This window comes from Anabrus simplex, chromosome 10 (assembly GCF_040414725.1).
Source record: "Anabrus simplex isolate iqAnaSimp1 chromosome 10, ASM4041472v1, whole genome shotgun sequence".
Classification (NCBI taxonomy): domain Eukaryota; kingdom Metazoa; phylum Arthropoda; class Insecta; order Orthoptera; family Tettigoniidae; genus Anabrus; species Anabrus simplex.
In genome coordinates this window covers 63,904,809-63,925,856 of record NC_090274.1, presented here as the reverse complement: position 1 = coordinate 63,925,856, position 21,048 = coordinate 63,904,809, and the positions used below count along the sequence as shown (strand labels likewise).

Here is a 21,048-nt window from a genome sequence, read left to right as displayed (position 1 = left end):
CGCTGCCGCCTGCGCCACGGAGGCTCCTCGGGGATTTTAATCGCGTCTAATCAATTCTTCTGGCTCGGTGACTGGGTGTTTGTGTTTGTCCCAACACTGTTCTGATCATATTCAGAGAGAAATACGCAATAGCGATTACATCTCTCCATATAGGGTTGGTGTCAGGAAGGGCATCTGGTTGTAAAAGAGGGCCAAATCAACTTGCGCGACACGGTCGCAGCCGCGATCCTACAATGTGGGGAAAAGCGGTACGAAAAGAAGAAAAATGAAATGATGTATGGCTTTTAGTGCCGGTAGTATCCGAGACATGTGCGACTCGTCAGGTGCAGGTCTTTTGATTTGACTCCCGTAGGCGACCTGCGCTTCGTGATGAGGATGAAATGATGATGAAGACGACATATCCACCCAGCCCCCGTGCCAGCAGAATTAACCAATGCTGGTTAAAATTCCAGACCCTGCCGGGAATCGAACCCGAGACCCCTGTGACCAAAGGCCAGCACGCTAACAATTTAGCCATGGAGCCGAACATGAAAGAAGAAGAAGTAGTAGAAGAAGAAAGTTCAATTCTATAATGTTTTGCTCATACGCTAACCACATGTTTTTGTACTATAGCATCAGTAAAAGTTGACTCACGAGGGATCAAGATGGCGCGAGGTACAGCGGCCACACGCGGCCAGATGATACACCTCGTCACAGCCGATGTGCAGGTAGCGGGTGTCCTTGTGAAGGGCCATGATTTGCCGCACGAGCTCCTTCACGAACTCATGGGAGGCTGGCAGGGACGGACATAGCTCCTGTGGGAATGAAGCCAGCTCTCTCAATCCCTTGAACTCCGGGAGCTTCAGCGCGTACTCCAGGTGGCCGAACGTCTGTACAAGGGGAATAACCTCCAGGCCAGACTTGCGTGCCCAATCTAGCAACTGCACAACCTGCAACATATTTACGTTCGAATACACAAGGTGTATCAAATTTCTAGGGATGGTAGAACAGACAAAAAGTGATATTATTTAACTGACCCTTAAATGTAAGAGAAGGCCCAATGGCCTTAACTACGCCAATAAAGACATTTATCTATCTATCTATCTAAATGCATGATTTTTTATTTTATGGGGAGTTGATTATTTAATTATTTGATTATTTGATTATTTAATTGGTCGGAAAGTTGAAAAAAATTTTACTTTTATATGTTGCATGGAGAAATGTTCGTTGCGGCACAGTTTTCAGTTTTTTTGGGCTACAAATTGGCAAACTTGTCAAAAATACTCATATATTTAACTCCGGGTTTGCAGTCAGGATGCTGAAGATACCTTGGACAGCTAAAATGACCAATATAGACGTTTTGCACCGTATGAACAAAGAACCAGAAATTCTCACTACCATCAAGAGAAGGAAGCTAGAATACTTTGGTCATATGATGCGGAACTCTAAATACCACCTTCTGCAAGTAATACTCCAAGGGAAAATTAATGGAAAACGTAGTCCGGGCAGAAGTAGGACATCATGGCTCGGCAACTTGAGCCAGTGGTTTGGGGTGACAAAGCTTACTCTGTTCAGAACAGCTATGAACAAACAACAGATCATGCTACTGATCGCCAACGCTTTGTGAGGACATGGCACATGAAGAAGAAGATAAACTATTGGAGATATATTTTTCAATTTCTCAGTATTCATTTTTCTTCCTTTCTTTCTTTCTTTCTTTCTTTCTTTCTTTCTTTCTTTCTTTCTTTCTTTCTTAATCTAAAACCCAAAACCAAACCCCATGGTACTACAGCCCTTGAACGGCCTTGGCCTACCAAGCGACCGCTGCTCAGCCCGAAGGCCTGCAGATTACTAGGTGTCAGCACGACGAATCCTCTCGGCCGTTATTCTAGGCTTTCTAGACCGGGGCCGCTATCTCACCGTCAGATAGCCCCTCAATTCTAATCACGTAGGCTGAGCGGACCTCGAACCAGCCCTCAGGTCCAGGTAAAAATCCCTGACCTGGCCAGGAATCGAATCCGGGGTCTCCAGGTAAGAGGCAAGCACGCTACCCCTACACCACGGGGCCGGCTTCTTTCTTAATCCGTTTACCCTAAAGGGTTGGTTTCTTCCTCGGACTCAACGATGGAACGCACCTCTAACGCCTCAAGTGCAGTGTACTGGAGCGTGAGACTTGGGTCGGGGGATACAACTGGAGAGGATGACCAGTACCTCGCCCAGGCGGCCTCACAAGGACCTTGTGGGGGGATTAGAAGATGGGAAGGGATAGGCAAGGAAGATTGAAGGAAGCGACCCTGGCCTTAAGTTAGGTACCATCCCGGCATTTGCGTGGAGGAGCAGTGGGAAACCACGGAAAACGACTTCCAGAATGGCTGAGGTGGGAATCGAACCCACCTCTACTCAGTTGACCTCCCGAGGCTGAGTGGACCCCGTTCCAGCCCTCACACTACTTTTTAAATTTCGTGGCAGAGCCGGGAATCGAACGCGGGTCTCTGGGGGTGGCAGCTAATCACACTAACCAGTACACCACTGAGGCGGACATTATTCATTCAATAAGGAAAAATCTAGTTTCTTGCTATTCCAGGAGTAAAAATATGAAGTAATATTCAACCGACAATAAAATGCTGAGCTATTTTTAATTGAAAATTTAAGAAAAATACTTGCTTTAAAACTGATGTGGACTGTAAATTACTTCCTCAGATGCCTTTCTCCTCTTACGCAGAACGTAAGGCTACTACAAGATAAATATATTCTAGCGCATTATTGAAATGGTAGACCGAAAGAACTTTGAAACTAAGTCTGTCTGGCACTGTGAAGAAAAAGGGGCGTTGGCTTTTTCTATACACGCCGATCCGCTACCCATTAAATTTGACATTTAGAGTTTTAAAAATGGCGTTAGGGAAAAATGATAATGGGATTTGAAAGAGGAAGAATTGGGGGATTTTTTTAATGTTAAAATTTAAAAATCGAATTTTGAGTACAGAAAAGAAAATTAAAATCTCTGAATAAAATTAAGGTGGATATTAATGAGTAACTCCTTGCAGCTGACCGGCTTCATCGTACTTAAGACGTACTATAGGCAGAGGCAAATTAATAACAATAATAATAATAAGGTTTGTTGTTTGTCTAACCCTTGTCCCGTTTGTCTACGAGGTCGGGTATGAGGTGAGATGGATCTGTCGTGGCGGGTTTTTATGACCGGATGCCCTTCCTGACGTCAACCTCATCAGAGGAGTTAATGAGATGAAATGAACGACGTGATATGTGATAGTAAGGAGAGGGTGAAACCCGGTGCCGGCACATAGCCTACTCCTGTCGAATACCACCAAGGGGTCTGCTCAAGGCTTAACGTCCCCATCCGACGGACGAATCACCATCAACAGTGTTATATGTCCTCACTCCATATGAGCACTGCGGAGAGGTTTGGAATTTAACCCAGGCTTTTGGCACGCAATCTAGTGATTATAAATTGTATACCACCACCTCCCCTACCCTGCAGGCCAACATTCAGATGGTGAAAATGTTTCGACCTACGGGACACGAACCGGCTAACCTCGGTGTCAGACCGTTTAGACTTCAACGGCTTAAAGATCATGGCCACCAGGTGGGCTAATAATAATAATAATAATAATAATAATAATAATAATAATAATAATAATAATAAACCGAGCTACGAGATAGTGAGTTCGAACCCCACTGTCGGCAGCCTTGAAGATGGTTTTCCGTAGTTTCCCATTTTCACTCCAGGTAAATGCTGGGGCTATACCTTAATTAAGGCCATAACCGATTCCTTTCCACTCCTAGCCCTTTCCTATTCCATTGTCTCCATAAAACCTATCTGTGTCGGTGCGACGTAAAACAAATTGTGAAAAAAAAAGATGACACCTAAGCACTTACATTGATCCCCGTGAGGTACTTCCCTTCCCACCCCCGCCCCATGAATGCAGTAATTATAAAGGAGACGACTTTTCCTTTTGGTGAAGCTCACAACTTGACTTTTCCACCCGTTAATTAACATACCGTTGTCTGCTTTCCATCTTACAACATTGTCGAGATCCTTTTGCAGTTGCTCACAATCCTGTATCATGATTATTATTACTCTATACAGTATAAAACATCCATAAAAAGCCTTACATCTGATTGCAGTTCCTTACTCAGATCATTTATATGTGTGCCAACCAACCATTTCAAATTTTGAGAATGTATTTTAAAGTGTAAAATATGTTTGGATGTACTTATAAGTTTTTATTGCAGGAACTGATATTATTATCACGTACAGAAATAATTATAACATTTTACGTAAAAATTCTACCTCGAGTTGTGGCAGAAATCTGGGTTTTAAATGTGATTTTTTAGTTTTTGCATTTTTGTTAATGAAGTAAGGTAGATATAGTTGATATTATGCCAGTATTTTGTTTCCCTAGTTTATGTCAAAAACGTCAACAAAGTCTTTTGAAAAAATATTTTCTTCGATATGAAACTGTGGACGGAATAAGCCTCGTGTAGTTCCGTGGTCCAGAAGAAAATCGTTAATGTGGGGTGCTACACGCGTAGACGCATTGGCAACGTCACACACATACGCCATCTACTTGGCGCCTTGTAGGCTCTGCGGCAGAATCTGCAGGGGATAAAATAAAACAATATTATTGACATCTTCACGTTTGTCACGCGAAAGAAAAGCTCAAAATTGCATATGTACTACAAAAGGATGTACTAAAACTCAACGGCAAAACTTCAGGAACTGGGTCGGTATCCTGAGAGCGCAATATTAGCTTAGTCGGTATATCACTTCGGTAAACAGTCATGCATCCATTTTAGGAGCAAAGTGGACCTCACACGGTTTTGGACCATGCACTGTCGGAGTTTTAAATTAGCAGCATAATTACATAACAAATATTTCATTGTTAAATGTGACTCGAGTTATTTCTATATCCAAATCGGGATCTAGGGCGTCAGTAATCCAGCAACCAAAGTACTTAAACTTGCTTACTTGTTGGACTGAGTGCTGTAGTTTTAACGTAGCAGTCTTGTTCTTTATCTTGCTGAAAATCATTATTTTTCTTTTGTCAACATTTATATTTAAGCTCATTTCCTCACATTTCTTTCGTATTTCACACATTATTACACAGCAAGCTAATAAAAATTTCATACATAATATTTATATCAAATGAAGGTGTTAGTAGTCTATAATTATAATATGAGACAGCCAATTAGATATCCAAAGTAATTTAATTATAATAAAATAATCGAAACCCTGTGGCGCAACAGCCCCGAAGGGCCATGGCCTACCAAGCAACCGCTGCTCAGCCCGAAGGCCTGCAGATTATGAGGTATCGTGTAGTCAGCACGACGAATCGTCTTGGCCGTTATTTTTGCCTTTCTAGACCGGATTTGATTAAAAAACATTAACAAATTGTAAGAAAAAACTTTAACAATGAAGCTATATCTATGTCCGCCTCTGTGGTGTAGTGGTTAGTGTGATTAGCTGTCACCCCCGGAGGTTCGGGTTCGATTCCCGGCTCTGCCACGAAACCTGAAAAGTGGTATGAGGACTGAAACGGGGTCCACTCAGCCTCGGAGGTCAACTGAGTAGAGGGGTATTTGATTTCAATCTTAGTCATCCTCGAAGTGGTTTTCCATGGTTTCCCATTTCTCCTCATTTAAGGCCACGGCCGCTTCCTTCCCTCTTCCTTATCTATCTCTTCCAGTCCTCCCATCTCCCCACAAGACCCCTGTTTAGCACAGCAGGTGAGTCCGCCTGGAAGGGGTACTGGTCCTCCTTCCCAGTTGTATCCCCCGACTCTCAAAGTCTCACTCTCCAGGACACTGTCCTTGAGGCGGTAAAGGTGGGATCTCTCGCTGAGTCCGAGGGTAAAGCCAACCCTGGAGTGTAAACGGATTAAGGAAAATAGAATCTAGAAACTATCTAGAAACTACCTCTAACTTAATGGAATAAAATAATATTATAATAGTTATTTAGTTCATGTTTAATATTATCTACTTCCATCACCTAACAACAGCTCTACATCGTTTTTGCTCTCATTCACTCTAACTTTCTAGACAAGCTGTTCACGTATTTAAGAGGCATTTTCGACAACACCGCTAAAAGTCCTAGGGAGTCTTTTATTATCACGCCATTATTACTACTACTACTACTACTACTACTACAACAAAATGTTTTCATTCTATAAGCGGTACTCTTACAGAGACCAAATCAAAAGTAAAGAACAGAGGCGAATTATCAGACCCATTCGAAGTAACCACTGGGTTACGGGAGGGTGATGGCTTATCACTAAAATCCGGATTATTAGGTGCTGATAGGTTAGAATGCAAACTTACTTAAGCCAGTAACAATTATACCCTACACTGTACAACGGTTATGCTATGAGATCTGCATAGATATTAGGGGTACAACCTATAGAACTCCCTGAATTTATGCTACTCTTCCTACATTATGGTTCAACGGGTTGCATGACACTTCCTACAAACCAAATTACTTTGCATTCTAATCTATTACCACCTACAAATCCGAGGTATACTTATCACCATCACTATTTAATTGAGTACTAGAAATGGTAATGCCAGAATGGTTTAGGAAATGCCCTCCTAATATTAAAATAGTTAGGAAAATCAAAAAAAAAAAAAAAGCCTTGGTATTGCAGATGATATGGCGTTACTAGCCAAAGATTTAGATGAAGCAAAAACTCAAATATCAGAGCTTCACACCATTGCAAATAAAATTGGCCTTAAATATCATTATTGAGAAAACAGATATTATGCTCGTAAAACCAACACCATTAAAAGAAATACATATTAACCATACTAAAATTAAAATTGTAACACAATTCAAGTTTCTAGATGAGTTAATAACAAATAGTTTAAATGAAAAACCTTCAATTCAGATAAGGGCAAACAAGTTATCTAAGTCACAAAAATTAACATGGGAAACTTACAAAAAGAAATGCTTATCCGTTAATCCAAAAATCAAACATTACAATACAGCCATAAAGCCAGAAGCCACATATGCCACAGAAACATTATTCCACCTAAACGAACAATCCAAAACCGACAGATTACACAAGATCGAAAGACGAATTGGAAGAATAGTACCTAACAACGTTGTATATCAGAAATTAGAATCCGTTACTGATACCATGCGCAAGAAAAGACTCGGGTAATTTGGCCCCATCATGAGAATGCCAGATTCTCGACTTCTGAAACAGCTACTGCAGTACAATCTTGCTTTAGAAGTACTACAACTGGAAGCAGATGGATAAAAGAAATTAGGGAGCATTTGAAAGAAATTGGCCTTACACCGGAAGACACAATGGATAAGAAAAAATTAAACACAACACTTAAAAATATGAGTTTCCACTTTACACTCACAAAGAAGAAAATCCCAACTATAATATTCTATGCACAAGAAAGGGCAAGACTATCAACACGGATGAAGAAGTACAGGGAGAACCGCAAGGCTCGGACAGTTCCTACCAAGAAATCAACAAACAAAAAGGTTGATTAAAGTGATCCAATGTGGTCTCATAAGAAGACGAATAAGCATGAGAAGAAGAAGAAGAAGTGGTTCTCTTGAAAGGCTACACCTTCTCTCACAAAGGAGATAGCGCAAGTTGCGATCGCAGTTGCAAAAATGTTTTGGTTTGCATGTACATTACAAATATAAGCACAATATTTCCTATTGACAATTACACTGCACTTGTCAGTCATGCGCATGTTCAGTCACCGAGTTAAAAAAAAAAGGGCTCTTAGTAGCTCTTGGCCGAGGATGAACATGTTCCACAGGGTATAAAGTACCGGAAACAGAGTTGATTATCTCAGTAGGAGCACTTCATGAATGCCTGCATTAACCAGTCTTCCGAGTCACATTGCTTATGAACAACAAAAATACGTTCGGGCGGTGTTTTAAACCTCTCTGGTCTGAAGTCATCATAACCAGCTAAAGTCCAGGAGTACGGAAAAATGTCTGCGAGGACTGGAGAACAGAACTGATTGTGTAGAAAATACATCAGCAACGAAATTGAATCTCTCGACAATGATGCGAACTGATAATCGTTAAGGATACTGTGATCTTCAATCCGCTACAGCACCGCCTTGAACAGTCGGAAGAATAGCACATTAAGTGGCTGAATGTAAGGTGTTTTGAGGTCGGATAGCATCGATATGAGTTCCGTCACGATATGTCCCGAGCGAATCAACCAGAAGAAGAGATTCCTTCGCTGCATATGGGAAGTAGAAATCTTGAAAGAATTGCGTTAGGATTTGTTTCGTAATAAAGCCGGACTTCGATGCAACTTCAATTAGATTTTGCGGTTTCAGCATGTGTTGTACTAGTCGCACTCCAAATTGACCTATAGGTTCCTGGTAAATTACCAGCATCCACTTGCCGACGTAACAGTTTGAATGGTGTAAGAATGAGTTGTTGCATGATCAATCTGCACCGAACTTCTTACCGACTTGAAATGCAGAGTTCACAATGAGCGAAGTTCCTTCCGTATACCACTTTGATCGGTATTATGAATCTGTATACGTTCCATGGTATTCATCAAGTGCATTACCTCATTGCGAAACTCATCACATCTTTCATTCACGTCACCATCTGCATTCCGGGTTTTAGTGGTGAGCCAAGATGGTGTGTCTGTTTAAACCTTGCAACCCATCCATGGATAGATCCAGTGAATCGAGTCTGTCCTATTTCTCGGGCCTTTTCCAAACCCCAAGCACGAATGTCGTGAACATTCGCGTCTAGAACAGTTCTCGTCAGCCTCCATTTTTCAGCTATATAATCGTCAAACATGTGAAGTTTTGAGGGCTGGCCTTTCTCCCCTTTCTCTACTACGTGACGTAAACATCGTAGATGATGTATGTCTTGCGCCATACTATATCGTTTCTATACTGTACGGAAGCTTAATCTTTTAGTTTTCCCAGAATCCTGGAATGCAATTATCTTTTTCGTCTTTTCAAAAGATATATCACCCCACTTCTTCCTCTTCTGTTGGATTGGCAGATAAGCAGACGACTGGCTTCCATCACTTGTTAACAAATCGTCTTCACTGTCAGGTTTTGGATTATTTATATTTTAATCACAATCACACAAGTCTCCTTCTGCATATTCATATTCTTCAATTTAGCCATTGTATTTTTGTGATGTAGATTGTTACCACTGGTTGCCACTGTTTCATCTATCACAGTAATTATGAATGCAGCTGCATTTCTCTCCTTTACTGTAATTTCGGTGGATCTTATTTTGTGTTTGGGACTAACAATCATGCTCATATATTTGCAGGATTCATTATCACACGATTACGTACGTTGACAGTGAGAGTAACGTGACTCGCTACGAAATCGGTAACACAACAAGCGGACGGATGAACTGCCGAGGTTAATGCAACACAGACGGGGGTCACTACTGTAGTGGTTTCCTTGCTCTTATGCGTCATGTCTGTCTGGTTCCCCTAGATATCGCATCGGATATTTCGTCATGTGACCTTCGGTACGGCGCGGCGTGTGTCGACCAGAGCATACACTGCAAATAACTACTTGATAATGCAATTGGGGATGGCACTTGGTTTATATATTTTTATAATCAGCACCACAACTCAACTGCAATATATTGCGAACGCAACTAGCGCTAACTCCCGTGTCAGACCAAGGAGACCTGGAGCGGTGAAGGTGATGTATAGAGAAGGTGAGGGGGTTTCTAGTCTACACTAGGAACTCTTCGGGCATTAGTGCAGAATCATGTAAAACTATCTACCGAGTGCAGCACTATAGAGCTACGATAGAGCCTTGGCCACCATTCAGCCGAAGTGTAGTCTGCTAGGTTGGTCGGCCGGAATGCAGAACTGTAGAGCCACGGTAGAGCCTTGGCCATCGTTCAGCCGAAGCTCACTCTGCTAGGTTGTTAGGCCGTAATGCAGAACTGTAGAGCCACGATAGAGCCTTGGCCACTGTTCAGCAGGAACTCACTCTGCTAGGTTGTTCGGCCGTAATGCAGAACTGTAGAGCTACGGTAGAGCCTTGGCCACTGTTCAGCCGAAGTGTAGTCTGCTAGGTTGTTCGGCCGTAATACAGAACTGTAGAGCCACGGTAGAGCCTTGGCCACTGTTCAGCCGAAGTGTAGTCTGCTAGGTTGGTCGGCCGGAATGCAGAACTGTAGAGCCACGGTAGAGCCTTGGCCATCGTTCAGCCGAAGCTCACTCTGCTAGGTTGTTCGGCCGTAATGCAGAACTGTAGAGCCACGATAGAGCCTTGGCCACTGTTCAGCAGGAACTCACTCTGCTAGGTTGTTCGGCCGTAATGCAGAACTGTAGAGCTACGGTAGAGCCTTGGCCACTGTTCAGCCGAAGTGTAGTCTGCTAGGTTGGTCGGCCGTAATGCAGAGCTGTAGATCCACGGTAGAGCCTTGGCCACTGTTCAGCCGAAGTGTAGTCTGCTAGGTTGTACGGCCGTAATGCAGAGCTTTAGAGCCTTGGCAACTGTTCAGCCGAAGTGTAGTCTGCTAGGTTGTCCGGCCGTAACGCAGAACTCTAGAACCACGGCAGAGCCTTGGCCACCATTCAGTCGAAGGTCACTCTGTATCCGCCGACTTCACGATCTTCTTTGCCCCTCCGTTTTTTTCTTGCCGATTCAGGTTCATTTTTTCGGAAATGTCGGATCTCTTCCTTCTCCTCTCTCTGATTAGTGTTAATAGAGGATGGCTGCCCAGTTAACTCCACCTGAAATCGGAGGTTATGAACGTGAGAAAGTGTACGTTGCTTCTAAATGGAAACTTCACCGAGAACGCATTTATTAAGCCGGCAGAGCAGCTGAATAATCAACCAATGAGTGTAGAATGAGGAGAAAAGCAATGGAGATTAGAAAGATGATTAATGTCCTCGAATGTATTAAAATCTTGGATAAGTTCTTACTCGAAATTAAACCTCACTTTTCTCAAAATGCAATTTTTATTCAGTTATGTACCTTTTTCTCAGGAACTACAAAGTGTTCAGAGGAGAAATCTCTTTCAAAAACTGTGCAAATACCAGCACATGCACTGTAGCAGTATGGCTTCGATTTCATTAGTAGTTACTGAGATAATAATTAAATATGAGAACCAAAAATTGTTTAAAAAAGGCTCAAACAATTTGCTTTCTTTTATAAAATCAAACATTAAAGCAATTACTATAAATCTCCTACAGAGTCTTAAGCAAATGTATTTATTTCAATGTACCAATATACATGACCCTATGCCATCTAGATCACAAGAAAAGGGTACACAAATAAAAGCAGTCTTTTCACGGTTTTTGAAAATTTAACCTTCCATCACTGGATCAACCAATATCTACCAAATTCAACAGATGTGTACCCAACAATCATTATAAGAATATTTCAAAATATCATGAAGATTGTTCAAGTAGTTTAGACCATATTGAGGAATTATCGGTGACGCACGTTTACAATACCCGGTCCCCGTAAGGGGGGGGGGTCGTTTAGTAGGAACGCTATCCTTTGTCACCACTGGAGAAAATATTAAATATCACCCATATTACTTCATATATTGATTCGACAATTTGAATGGTACTAGACAACATCCTGACATATAATTTGATATGCCATTCTTCAAAATCGAATTGAACATTTTTAATTACATGTTATGGTAAACATACTTGTTAACTCTTTAAATATGAGTCGAGTTGCTGATTATCTTTATTTTGTATCAAAACTAACATACGATTACCATCATAGAGGATGACCTATAATGAACTCTGTTAGGTAATTCGAAATAGTCCAACTTATGTTAGAAATTAAGTTCCAAAATTATAGCAATTTTTACGCAACTTTTTGCTTTTAAAAAGTCTAAATTTTGCCCCAATTCCATCATCGTAGGCCATGCTGTTTTGAACGTAAATCACTCACTTGATTAAATAACAACATTTATTACACTTACGACACTTATAACACATTATTAATACATAATACTGAGTACTAATGGGCTGATGCCCTCGGTAATAGTCAGTCACATGTTCTCGTGTCCTCTCGCTCGAGGCACCCAAGCATAACAGTCTCTCATCCCCTTCCATCCACACCACCTCCGGCTGGGTGCTGAAGGGTGCTGCTATCTGTCCTAGGAAGTGGTAGCGAGCAACTAGGTGGTCTAGCCATAGCTAGGCCGGAACATGCTCCCCACCGTTGAATCACCATGATTCAACCGAATTTAATTGCCTGATATCCCCTCATGAGAGTTCAGTTCAAATATCACACAGGCACTGACATACAGAGTTCATGTAAAGTAACCAAAATGAGTTAATCATTCAACAAAATATACATATAAACATAGGCAAAACAGAAACACAAGCAACAAAATATTTACACACTGTTAACAGAAGGTACCAAGTAGGTTGACTGTGTCCTCATCCATTATTATGCAGTATGAATTAAGCACACTATAAGTTCTCAGTTCAAATCACACACACAACACCATAATTACACTCTGAAATGAACAAGAAAAAATATTCACATGAAACACATTATGTTTTAACCACAACGATCCTGTTTAGTTCTCAATAGGTAATGGAATTAACTTGTTAACATGTCGTTTAAAAAGACCACTGGTTGTTCTGATGGTAGCCACTCGTGCAAGTCCATCCTTCCCAGGGTGAACAGTCTCCACCACAGCCAACTTCCAACAGAGAGGAGGAAGATTGTCCTCCTTCAGAAGAACAACTGTTCCAGTGGCTAGGTTCCCCTTGGGACAGGTCCATTTTTTCCTCTGCTGCAGTGAGTTCAGGTAATCGGCAGACCACCTCTTCCACAACTGCTGCTGCATTGACTGGATACGCTGCCATCGAGACAATCTGTTGATGGGCAGGTCAGTAATGTCAGGCTCAGGGATGGTTGTAAGGGGGGCACCAATTAGGAAGTGAGCAGGTGATAAATAATTAAGGTCACTGGGGTCATTAGATAAGGGCAGATAGGGGGCGAGAATTAAGACAGGCTTCTATCTGTGCAGTTAGGGTACATAGCTCCTCAAATGTCAATAGCGCATTACCCGCAACTCTTCTCAAGTGGTACTTCATGGACTTGACAGCTGCTTCCCACAGTCCGCCAAAGTGTGGAGAGCTGGGAGGTATAAAGTGCCAAGTGATACCTTCCATCGCTAATGAATTCCTTATCTCTTCACAAAAGCTGGTTGAAAGGAATAGTTTTTGGAGATCCTGCATTCTTCTATTGGCACCAATGAAGTTAGTCCCATTATCACTATAGATGATGGAGCATTTCCCACGTCGAGCTATAAATCTCCTCAGGGCTGCCATAAAGGCATCAGTAGAGAGGTCACTCACCACCTCCAGGTGAAGAGCCTTGGTAGCCAGACAGATGAACAATGCAATGTAGCTCTTCGTTGTCTGCTTCTCACATTTCCCCTCTTGACGAAGAAAGGACCAGCATAATCAGTTCCTACATTAAGAAATGGGCGACTCTGTTGCACTCTGGTAACTGGGAGCTGTCCCATCAGCTGTTCAGCTGTTGACGCCTTGAATCTAAAACAGGTCAGGCACTTGTGGATGACTCTTCGAACAACTGCCCTAGCCGTGGGAATCCAGAATCTTTCTCTTAATGATGCAATTACTAATTGAGCACCTGCATGTAAAAGCCTAATGTGTTCTGCCATCACAACAAGGTTTGTGAGAGCATGCTGGGGAGGAAGGATAATCTGGTGCTTATTGTCATAAGGTAGTTTTGAATTTACTAGTCTTCCTCCTACCCTTAGCATTCCCTTATCATCTAAGAAGGGATGTAAATCTGCAATTTTACTTTTCCTTGAAATGCAACACTTAGAGTTGAGACTGGCTATCTCTTGAGCGTAACACACTTGCTGTGCAATTTTGATACAGGAGTGCAAGGCCATCTGCAGCTCTTGTGTACTTAATATCCCTAACCTCTTGTCTTGAGGATTGGCACTATTGTGAATAAATCGCCAACAATATGCAGTAACTCGAGTCAGTCGGGACAGTGACGAGTACTTCAGCATAAGTTCATCCCAGTTTGTACCTATCAACATAACTACAGGAAGTGTGCTTCGTGACTCAGGTAGTTCCTCTTCTGCATGGGCTGAGCTTGTGTCTGGCCATGATTCAGTGGGCTCAGTTAACCAGGATGGTCCGTGCCACCACAGGTTCATACCTCGTAGTTGTTCTGGAGCAACACCTCTGGATATTAAATCTGCTGGATTACAACTGGTAGGAACATGTCTCCATTCAGCCTTGTGAGTGTATTCTTGAATTGAAGAGACTCGGTTGGCCACAAATGTTTTCCAGCGAGTAGCAGGAGATGCGATCCAGGCTAAGACAATGGTGGAGTCCGTCCATAGGTACAGCTTGCTGACTGGCAGAGACAAAGCTGGAAGGGTCTTGTGGAGTAGTCGGGCAAGTAGTAGCGCTCCACACAGTTCAAGTCTTGGTAGTGTCAGTTTCTTCACCGGTGCTACTCTGGATTTAGAACATAATAATCTGACACAGTTCTGTCCCCATTTGTCGACAGACCGTACATAAAGACAAGCTCCATAAGCTTGTTCTGAAGCATCAGAAAAACCATGAATTTGTATATCAACAGGGGGTCCCTTACATGTGACTAACCGCTCAATATAAAATTCTCTTACTGCCTGTGGCTTAAAGTGAAGTTCTTCCCATTCTCTGACTAGTTGAGATGGTAGTCTGTCATCCCAGTTCAGATTGACTAGCCAAAGTTTCTGCATAAAAACCTTGTAAGAAATTACCAAAGGGCTGACCAACCCAAGTGGATCAAATATTGATGCAATGACAGATAAGACCTTTCGTTTAGTTACATGAGAGTCAGCATGATAGGGACTGTCTGAATACAGATTGCCACAAATGAGAATATGATCAGTAACTGGATGCCATAATATTCCTAAAGATTTCACTTAAAGGCAGCTGGGTTTCCCTGTCCTCTTCTGAAACTGCTTCTAGTAATGCTGGGTGGTTTGAACACCATTTCCTGAGGTGAAATCCTCCACTCTCTAGTAAATTAATAATTTCAGACTGCAACTGAAGAGCATCCTGAATATCGTCACAGCCGCTTAATAAATCGTCAACATAAAAATCTCTGCGAACAACTTGTGCTGCTCTGGGGAACCTCGATTCTTCATCTTCAGCAAGTTGCTGCAGGCATCTGGTAGCTAGGAAGGGTGCTGATGCTGTACCATATGTTACAGTTGTCAGTTCATAGTGAGAGGGTGGGTCCCTAGGTGATTCCCTCCAGATAATCCGCTGAAGTTTCCTATCATTTGCATGAATCATAACTTGCCGATACATTTTAGCAATATCTGCGGTGAAGGCAAAGGTATGCGTTCTGAATCTTAGAATGATAGAGTAAAGATCCTGTTGTATTGTCGTTCCAACCATTAATATGTCATTCAATGAAATGTTGTTAGAAGTTTTAGAAGATGCATCAAATACTACCCTAGTTTTGGTAGTCGAGCTACTAAGCTTAAAAACTGGATGATGGGGTAGATAGTAGCTTCCACTTTCATTCCCTGACTGAGTAGATGTATCCACCTTAACCATATGCCCCATCGCCTCATACTCGTGAAGAAAGTTAGAGTACTCGTGCTTAAGTGAGGGCTGCCTGCTGAAACGCCGTTCTAATTGAGTTAGTCTTGACATGGCATGATTGAAGGAGTTTCCCAGAACCTCAGGTTTCTGCTTGAGGGGTAAGCGAACTATGAATCTACCTGTAGCATCCCTAGTAGTATTCTCTGTAAAATGTTTTTCTGTAGCTCTCTCTTCTCTTGTCATGACTCGTGACGTAAGCTCTTCTATTTCCCAGAACCGTTGTAGTTGGGTGTCTAACCTGTCCTCTGACTTCAAGAAACATGTAGTTAGAGTAGGATTTTTCTCTTCCCTACGATAGTAGTGTCCAGCAATAATCCATCCTAGTTCAGTGTCTTGAAGGATAGGATAATCTGGTGATCGAGTTCTGCGCCCAGGTTTCAGTAATGAAAAGAAATGTTCTGCGCCTATTAACAATTCAATGTCACCTGGCTGGAAGAACTTGGGGTCAGCGAGCTTCAAATCAGTGGGCAAGTTCCAATGCTCATGCTGAATGTAACTACTGGGCATGTTACCGGTGATACGTAGAAAGACAGAGCAAGTCATACTCACAGTGAAGTTACTTACAGTGGATTGCAATTCTAACTGAACACTGTACCTTGATTGAGAAATGTAATCATTTATGCCGCTGATTGGTATGGGATTCTTCATTTTCTTAAGGCCTAATCGCTGTGCTAGACTTTCGGTGCAAAGATTAACCTGGCTGCCACTGTCAAGAAGTGCCCGGCAGACCTGCATTTGCCCCCTAGAATCTAGTACCTTGACCATGGAAGTGGACAGCAGAACCCCTACAGGGTCTCTTGTATTGCAGTATGTGTGAGGGGAGTTGGATGCAGTTTTGATGGGCTGTACCTCCCTCTCTACCTGATGGATTATGTAATGAGGTGTGATGCTTCCTACTACATAATTTACAGCCACGTGATTTGCACTGTTTGGCAGAATGCTCTGTACGCAAACAGTTAAAACATAAATCCATTTCCTTTACCCTTCTTTGTCTATCTTCCACACCGAGAGCTGCAAACTCTTCACATTTAAATATCGGGTGATTACCATGACAGCAGGGACACTTTATGAGACTGGTAGTGGTGTAAGTGTAACGTGGTTGAGTATCCCCTTGAGGTTTAGGCTTATTTCTGTCAGCTTGTTGTCTGTGCGATGGTGCAGTGTGCTGTGAGCTAGGGAAGTTCTCCAGAGCTTGCCGTTTGTGCTCAACAAATGACAGCAAGTCATCAAGTGATGGAACCCGAGTGTCTGCTTGTGATAATTCCCAGTCTCGTCTAGTACAAGCATCAAGTCCTTGAGCATATAGTTGGGTCAAAATAACTTCACGCAGTGGAATGTTAAGTTCTAGGGCCTTGAGTGCATTCAAATGACTATTAAAAGTGTTAGAGTACCTTAACAGTTCTGTGGCTGTTTCACTGGAGACTGATTTTAAAGTTAAGAGTGCCTTAACATGAGTAGCTGCTATTAGTTTCTTGTTCTCAAATCTGTCCTTCAACATTTTCCACGCTATCTCATAATTTGCCTCTGTGATGGGTAAATTTTGAATTAATTGGCTGGCTGGGCCCTTGAGAACAGATGCTAAGTAGTGAAATTTCTGGACACTTGGCAGATTATCGTTGTTATGAATCATAACTTGAAAACTGTCTGCGAATGAGAGCCAGTTTTCGTATTTTCCATCGAAATGTGGAATGTTAATAGCCGGTAACTTTAAACTCGCGACATTGCTGACCTGAGTTTTTCCTGAATCTACCGTGTCGCGTGATGATTCTTCAAGGTTCGCTATTATTTTACTCATTTCGCCCTTTACCTTGTAGTATTTGGTTTCGAATTCGGCACGCGCCTGATCATGAGCTTGCTCGTTTTCAACGTCTCCTAATTCTAATTCTGACTGCACGTCATCAAACTTCGACATTAATGCACTCATGTCTTCGTATCGCAGTTTAATTTCATGCGAATTCGAATGTTGTTGAGCGATGAAATTCTCAACGAAAGTTTCCGAGCGAGTAAGTTGCGCTTTAAATCGCGATCTCTGCTTAAGAAGCTTTTGCCTTGTTGAGGATTCCATGATGGAGGGGGTAAGACAATAACAAGGAGAAAAGGAGAGCCTTAAATGAATAGTACTGACCTGCCTTCTGAGTTTAGTTTACCTCTGGTGCTGGAACATCGAACTTGGGACTGCCAGATGATGTCATTGAAGTGAACTTCCAAGTATTTCCATGTTACTGTAGAAACTAGTCGTCCATACTACACGCCACACTGCTTTCACGAGGTCCTCGTGGTGTAGATAATCCGGCCCGGTAATTGGACCATGTTTTGAACGTAAATCACTCACTTGATTAAATAACAACATTTATTACACTTACGACACTTATAACACATTATTAATACATAATACTGAGTACTAATGGGCTGATGCCCTCGGTAATAGTCAGTCACATGTTCTCGTGTCCTCTCGCTCGAGGCACCCAAGCATAACAGTCTCTCATCCCCTTCCATCCACACCACTTCCGGCTGGGTGCTGAAGGGTGCTGCTATCTGTCCTAGGAAGTGGTAGCGAGCAACTAGGTGGTCTAGCCATAGCTAGGCCGGAACACATGCTCTATACATATTATAGAAAATTTTGCAAAGTTTCAGTGAAATCAGACAATTGGCTTTCTGTAAGAAAGAAAGGCTGTAAAATTGGAAAGCATTTTCACTCACATTTTATCCAATAAGGCCCCACTGGCATAAATTAACCTCTCAATATTCATAACATGCTCTTCCAATCTAAGTCATCTTGTCCATTGTCACGTCCATTTGCAATGTACAAGCTGTCACTAAAACATACGTGTATGAGAAATGCTGAATTTTTCATTTATACCTATTCAAGTTTCCATTCTGTCCCTGAATGGGGAGGCGGGCCTCCTAGACGGTGACACTGTCTCTTATGCAAGGAGATTCTTATCGGAAAAGAAGATGTGCGGAGAAGGTGAGAGGGTTGACGGCCGTTGCCTTTACTAGGAACTGTCCCGAAATTCGCTTTAGTGCAGGAGACTGGAAAACCATTCTTAGGACAGCCGATGGTGGGAACCATCCCCTCTCCGTCTCCCGAATACAGTTGCAGAGCCGTGGCTACCCCTCCTCTGCTCAGTTGGCTGGTCGGAGTGCAGAGCTGTCGGACCACGGGCCAGCCGTGGCCACTTGTGGGCTGAGACCCACTCTATATCCGCAGACCTGGCATTTTCTTAATCTTTTATGTGCAAATACAAGGCAAAAACTTTCATATTATTGTTTATGAGTCATCAGTCCATAGACTGGTTGTTGCAGTTCTCCATGCCCCCTATCGTGTGCCAACCTTTCCATTTATACGTAACTACCACATCCTACATCTGCTCTAATGTGCTTGTCATATTCATACCTTGGTCTACCCGTACTGTTCTCACTGCCTGCACTTCCCTCACAAACTAACTGAACAAGTCCTGGGTGTCCTAGCATTCTATCTCTTCCTCTCGTCAAATTTAGCCAAATCGATCTCCTCTCACCAGTTCGGTCAGTATCTCTCCATTCGTGATTCTAGATACCAATCTCACCTTCAGCTTTCTTCTGTAACACCACATTTCAAAAGCTTCTATTTTCTTTCTGAGCGAGTTATCGTCCGTGTTTCACTTCCATACAATGCCATGCTCCAGACGAAAGTCTTCAAAAACATCTTTCTAATTCCTATATTAGTGTTCGAAGTGAGCACATTTCTTTTCTTAAGAAATGCCTTCCCTGTCTGTGTTAATCTGCATTTTATGTCCTCCTTATTTCTGCCTTCATTAGTTATTTTACTACCCAATTAACAATATTCATCTAATTCCTTTAAGACTTCATTTCCTGCATCACCTGACTTCGTTCGACTTGACTCCATTGCTTTTGTTTTGGACTTATATACTTTCATCTTGTGCCCATACCATTCGGCAATTTCTCCAGATCTTCTGCAGTCTCAGATGAAATAACAATATCATCGGCAAATCTCAGGGTTTTGGTTTCCTCTCCTTGAATTATGATTTCCTTTCAAAATTCAACTTTGATTTCCTTTACTGCCTGTTCTATATAAACATCGAAAAGGAGTGGGGGGGGGGGGGGGAACTGCAGCCTAGTCTCACTCCTTTCTGGATTGCTGCTTCTTTTTCAAAGCCCTTTCATATGAACAAAATAATTCAGTTTTTTAAACAATAATATCTACCACCACCACCATTACTATCTGAATACTAGGGATACGATAGTTTTAATTTTCATGCCTTAGAGAGTAACCTATATATTCACAATCAGAACATCGATTATAGCGAACTCTGTGAGTGAATGCAAAACGTTTTCGACTTCCCTTACTCGTCGACTGGAGTCCAAACTCGACTTGGTAGAGTTTCCGAATACGAGTTACTCGAGTTAACAAAATATTCGACTCGTCATATCACTATTCACAATCACAATTTAAAAAATTATAAAAACTAAAGTCAGTCAGTCCGGCCATTCTATCCGGTCGATTTCCTTCATTCTTTTTTTTAACTGAAAGGTATTCATGCACAGATTTGTCATCAGGTACTATAAATCACTTAACTTCCACCTTCCTCAAATTATTTGATTTTTTCAACTTTTGTCTCTTTGAAGCAATTATATCTTTGATTCTAATTAAGGTACGGAGTTCGTTTTGGCCTAAGAACACTCAATGAATCAAGCGCTTTCATTTCAGCTCTTAACTATTCAAATTGGTTGATTCTGAGGAATGTTATGAGTGCACATTCAATTTGACGTCTCATTTCTTCAACATTTTTTCTCACTGAAGCAATCATTTCGTTCTAATTGAGGTACGCAGTTCGTTTTGGTCTAAAAACACTCAGTGGATCAAGCGCTTTCTTTTGGGGTATTAACTACTTAAATTTCTAGATTCTGAGAAAAGTTATGAGTACATTTGTCTCCATGGCGAAGATCTTTGAAGGACTTTTTAACAGTTCGGCGCGTAGTGTTGTTCCAAGGAACGTTTAATTCAATTTCTTTGTGTGATGTATTTTCAAGTGTTTTGTTGACATAATATTACATTCTATTACCACAGCAGATCATGAGCTTTATTTTATTAACTCGAAACTTTGCAAATACATCCGTGAGGATAGTAACGAACAACACCATACCTTGTACATTACGGGTGGAGCCAGCGAGAAACTGCTAGTTATTATCGTTATAACAGAAATAAATAAATAAATAAATAAATAAATAAATAAATAAATAAATAAATAAATAAATAAATAAATAAATAAATAAATAAATAAATAAATAAATAAATGCATTGTAAATTTATACCAGTTGTATAGTATTATTTGAAGTAATTCCACATACTGTTTATGAGATATTATAAGTAGAATTTTATAAACAATATACATTTATTAAGGATGAGCTGTGTGTTTATTAGAAACATTGTTAGTGTAAA

General features: G+C 41.6%; 1 protein-coding gene across 1 annotated transcript in view; it reads right to left on the bottom strand.

Annotated features, from left to right (window-relative positions):
* Positions 1 to 21,048, bottom strand: part of LOC136881938 (hexosaminidase D) — a 142,204-nt gene that overhangs the window by 32,374 nt on the left and 88,782 nt on the right. The window contains exon 3 of the mRNA XM_067154397.2: positions 634 to 929. Within this exon, the coding sequence (XP_067010498.2) occupies positions 634 to 929 (296 nt within the window). The remainder of the gene's footprint in view (positions 1 to 633; positions 930 to 21,048) is intronic.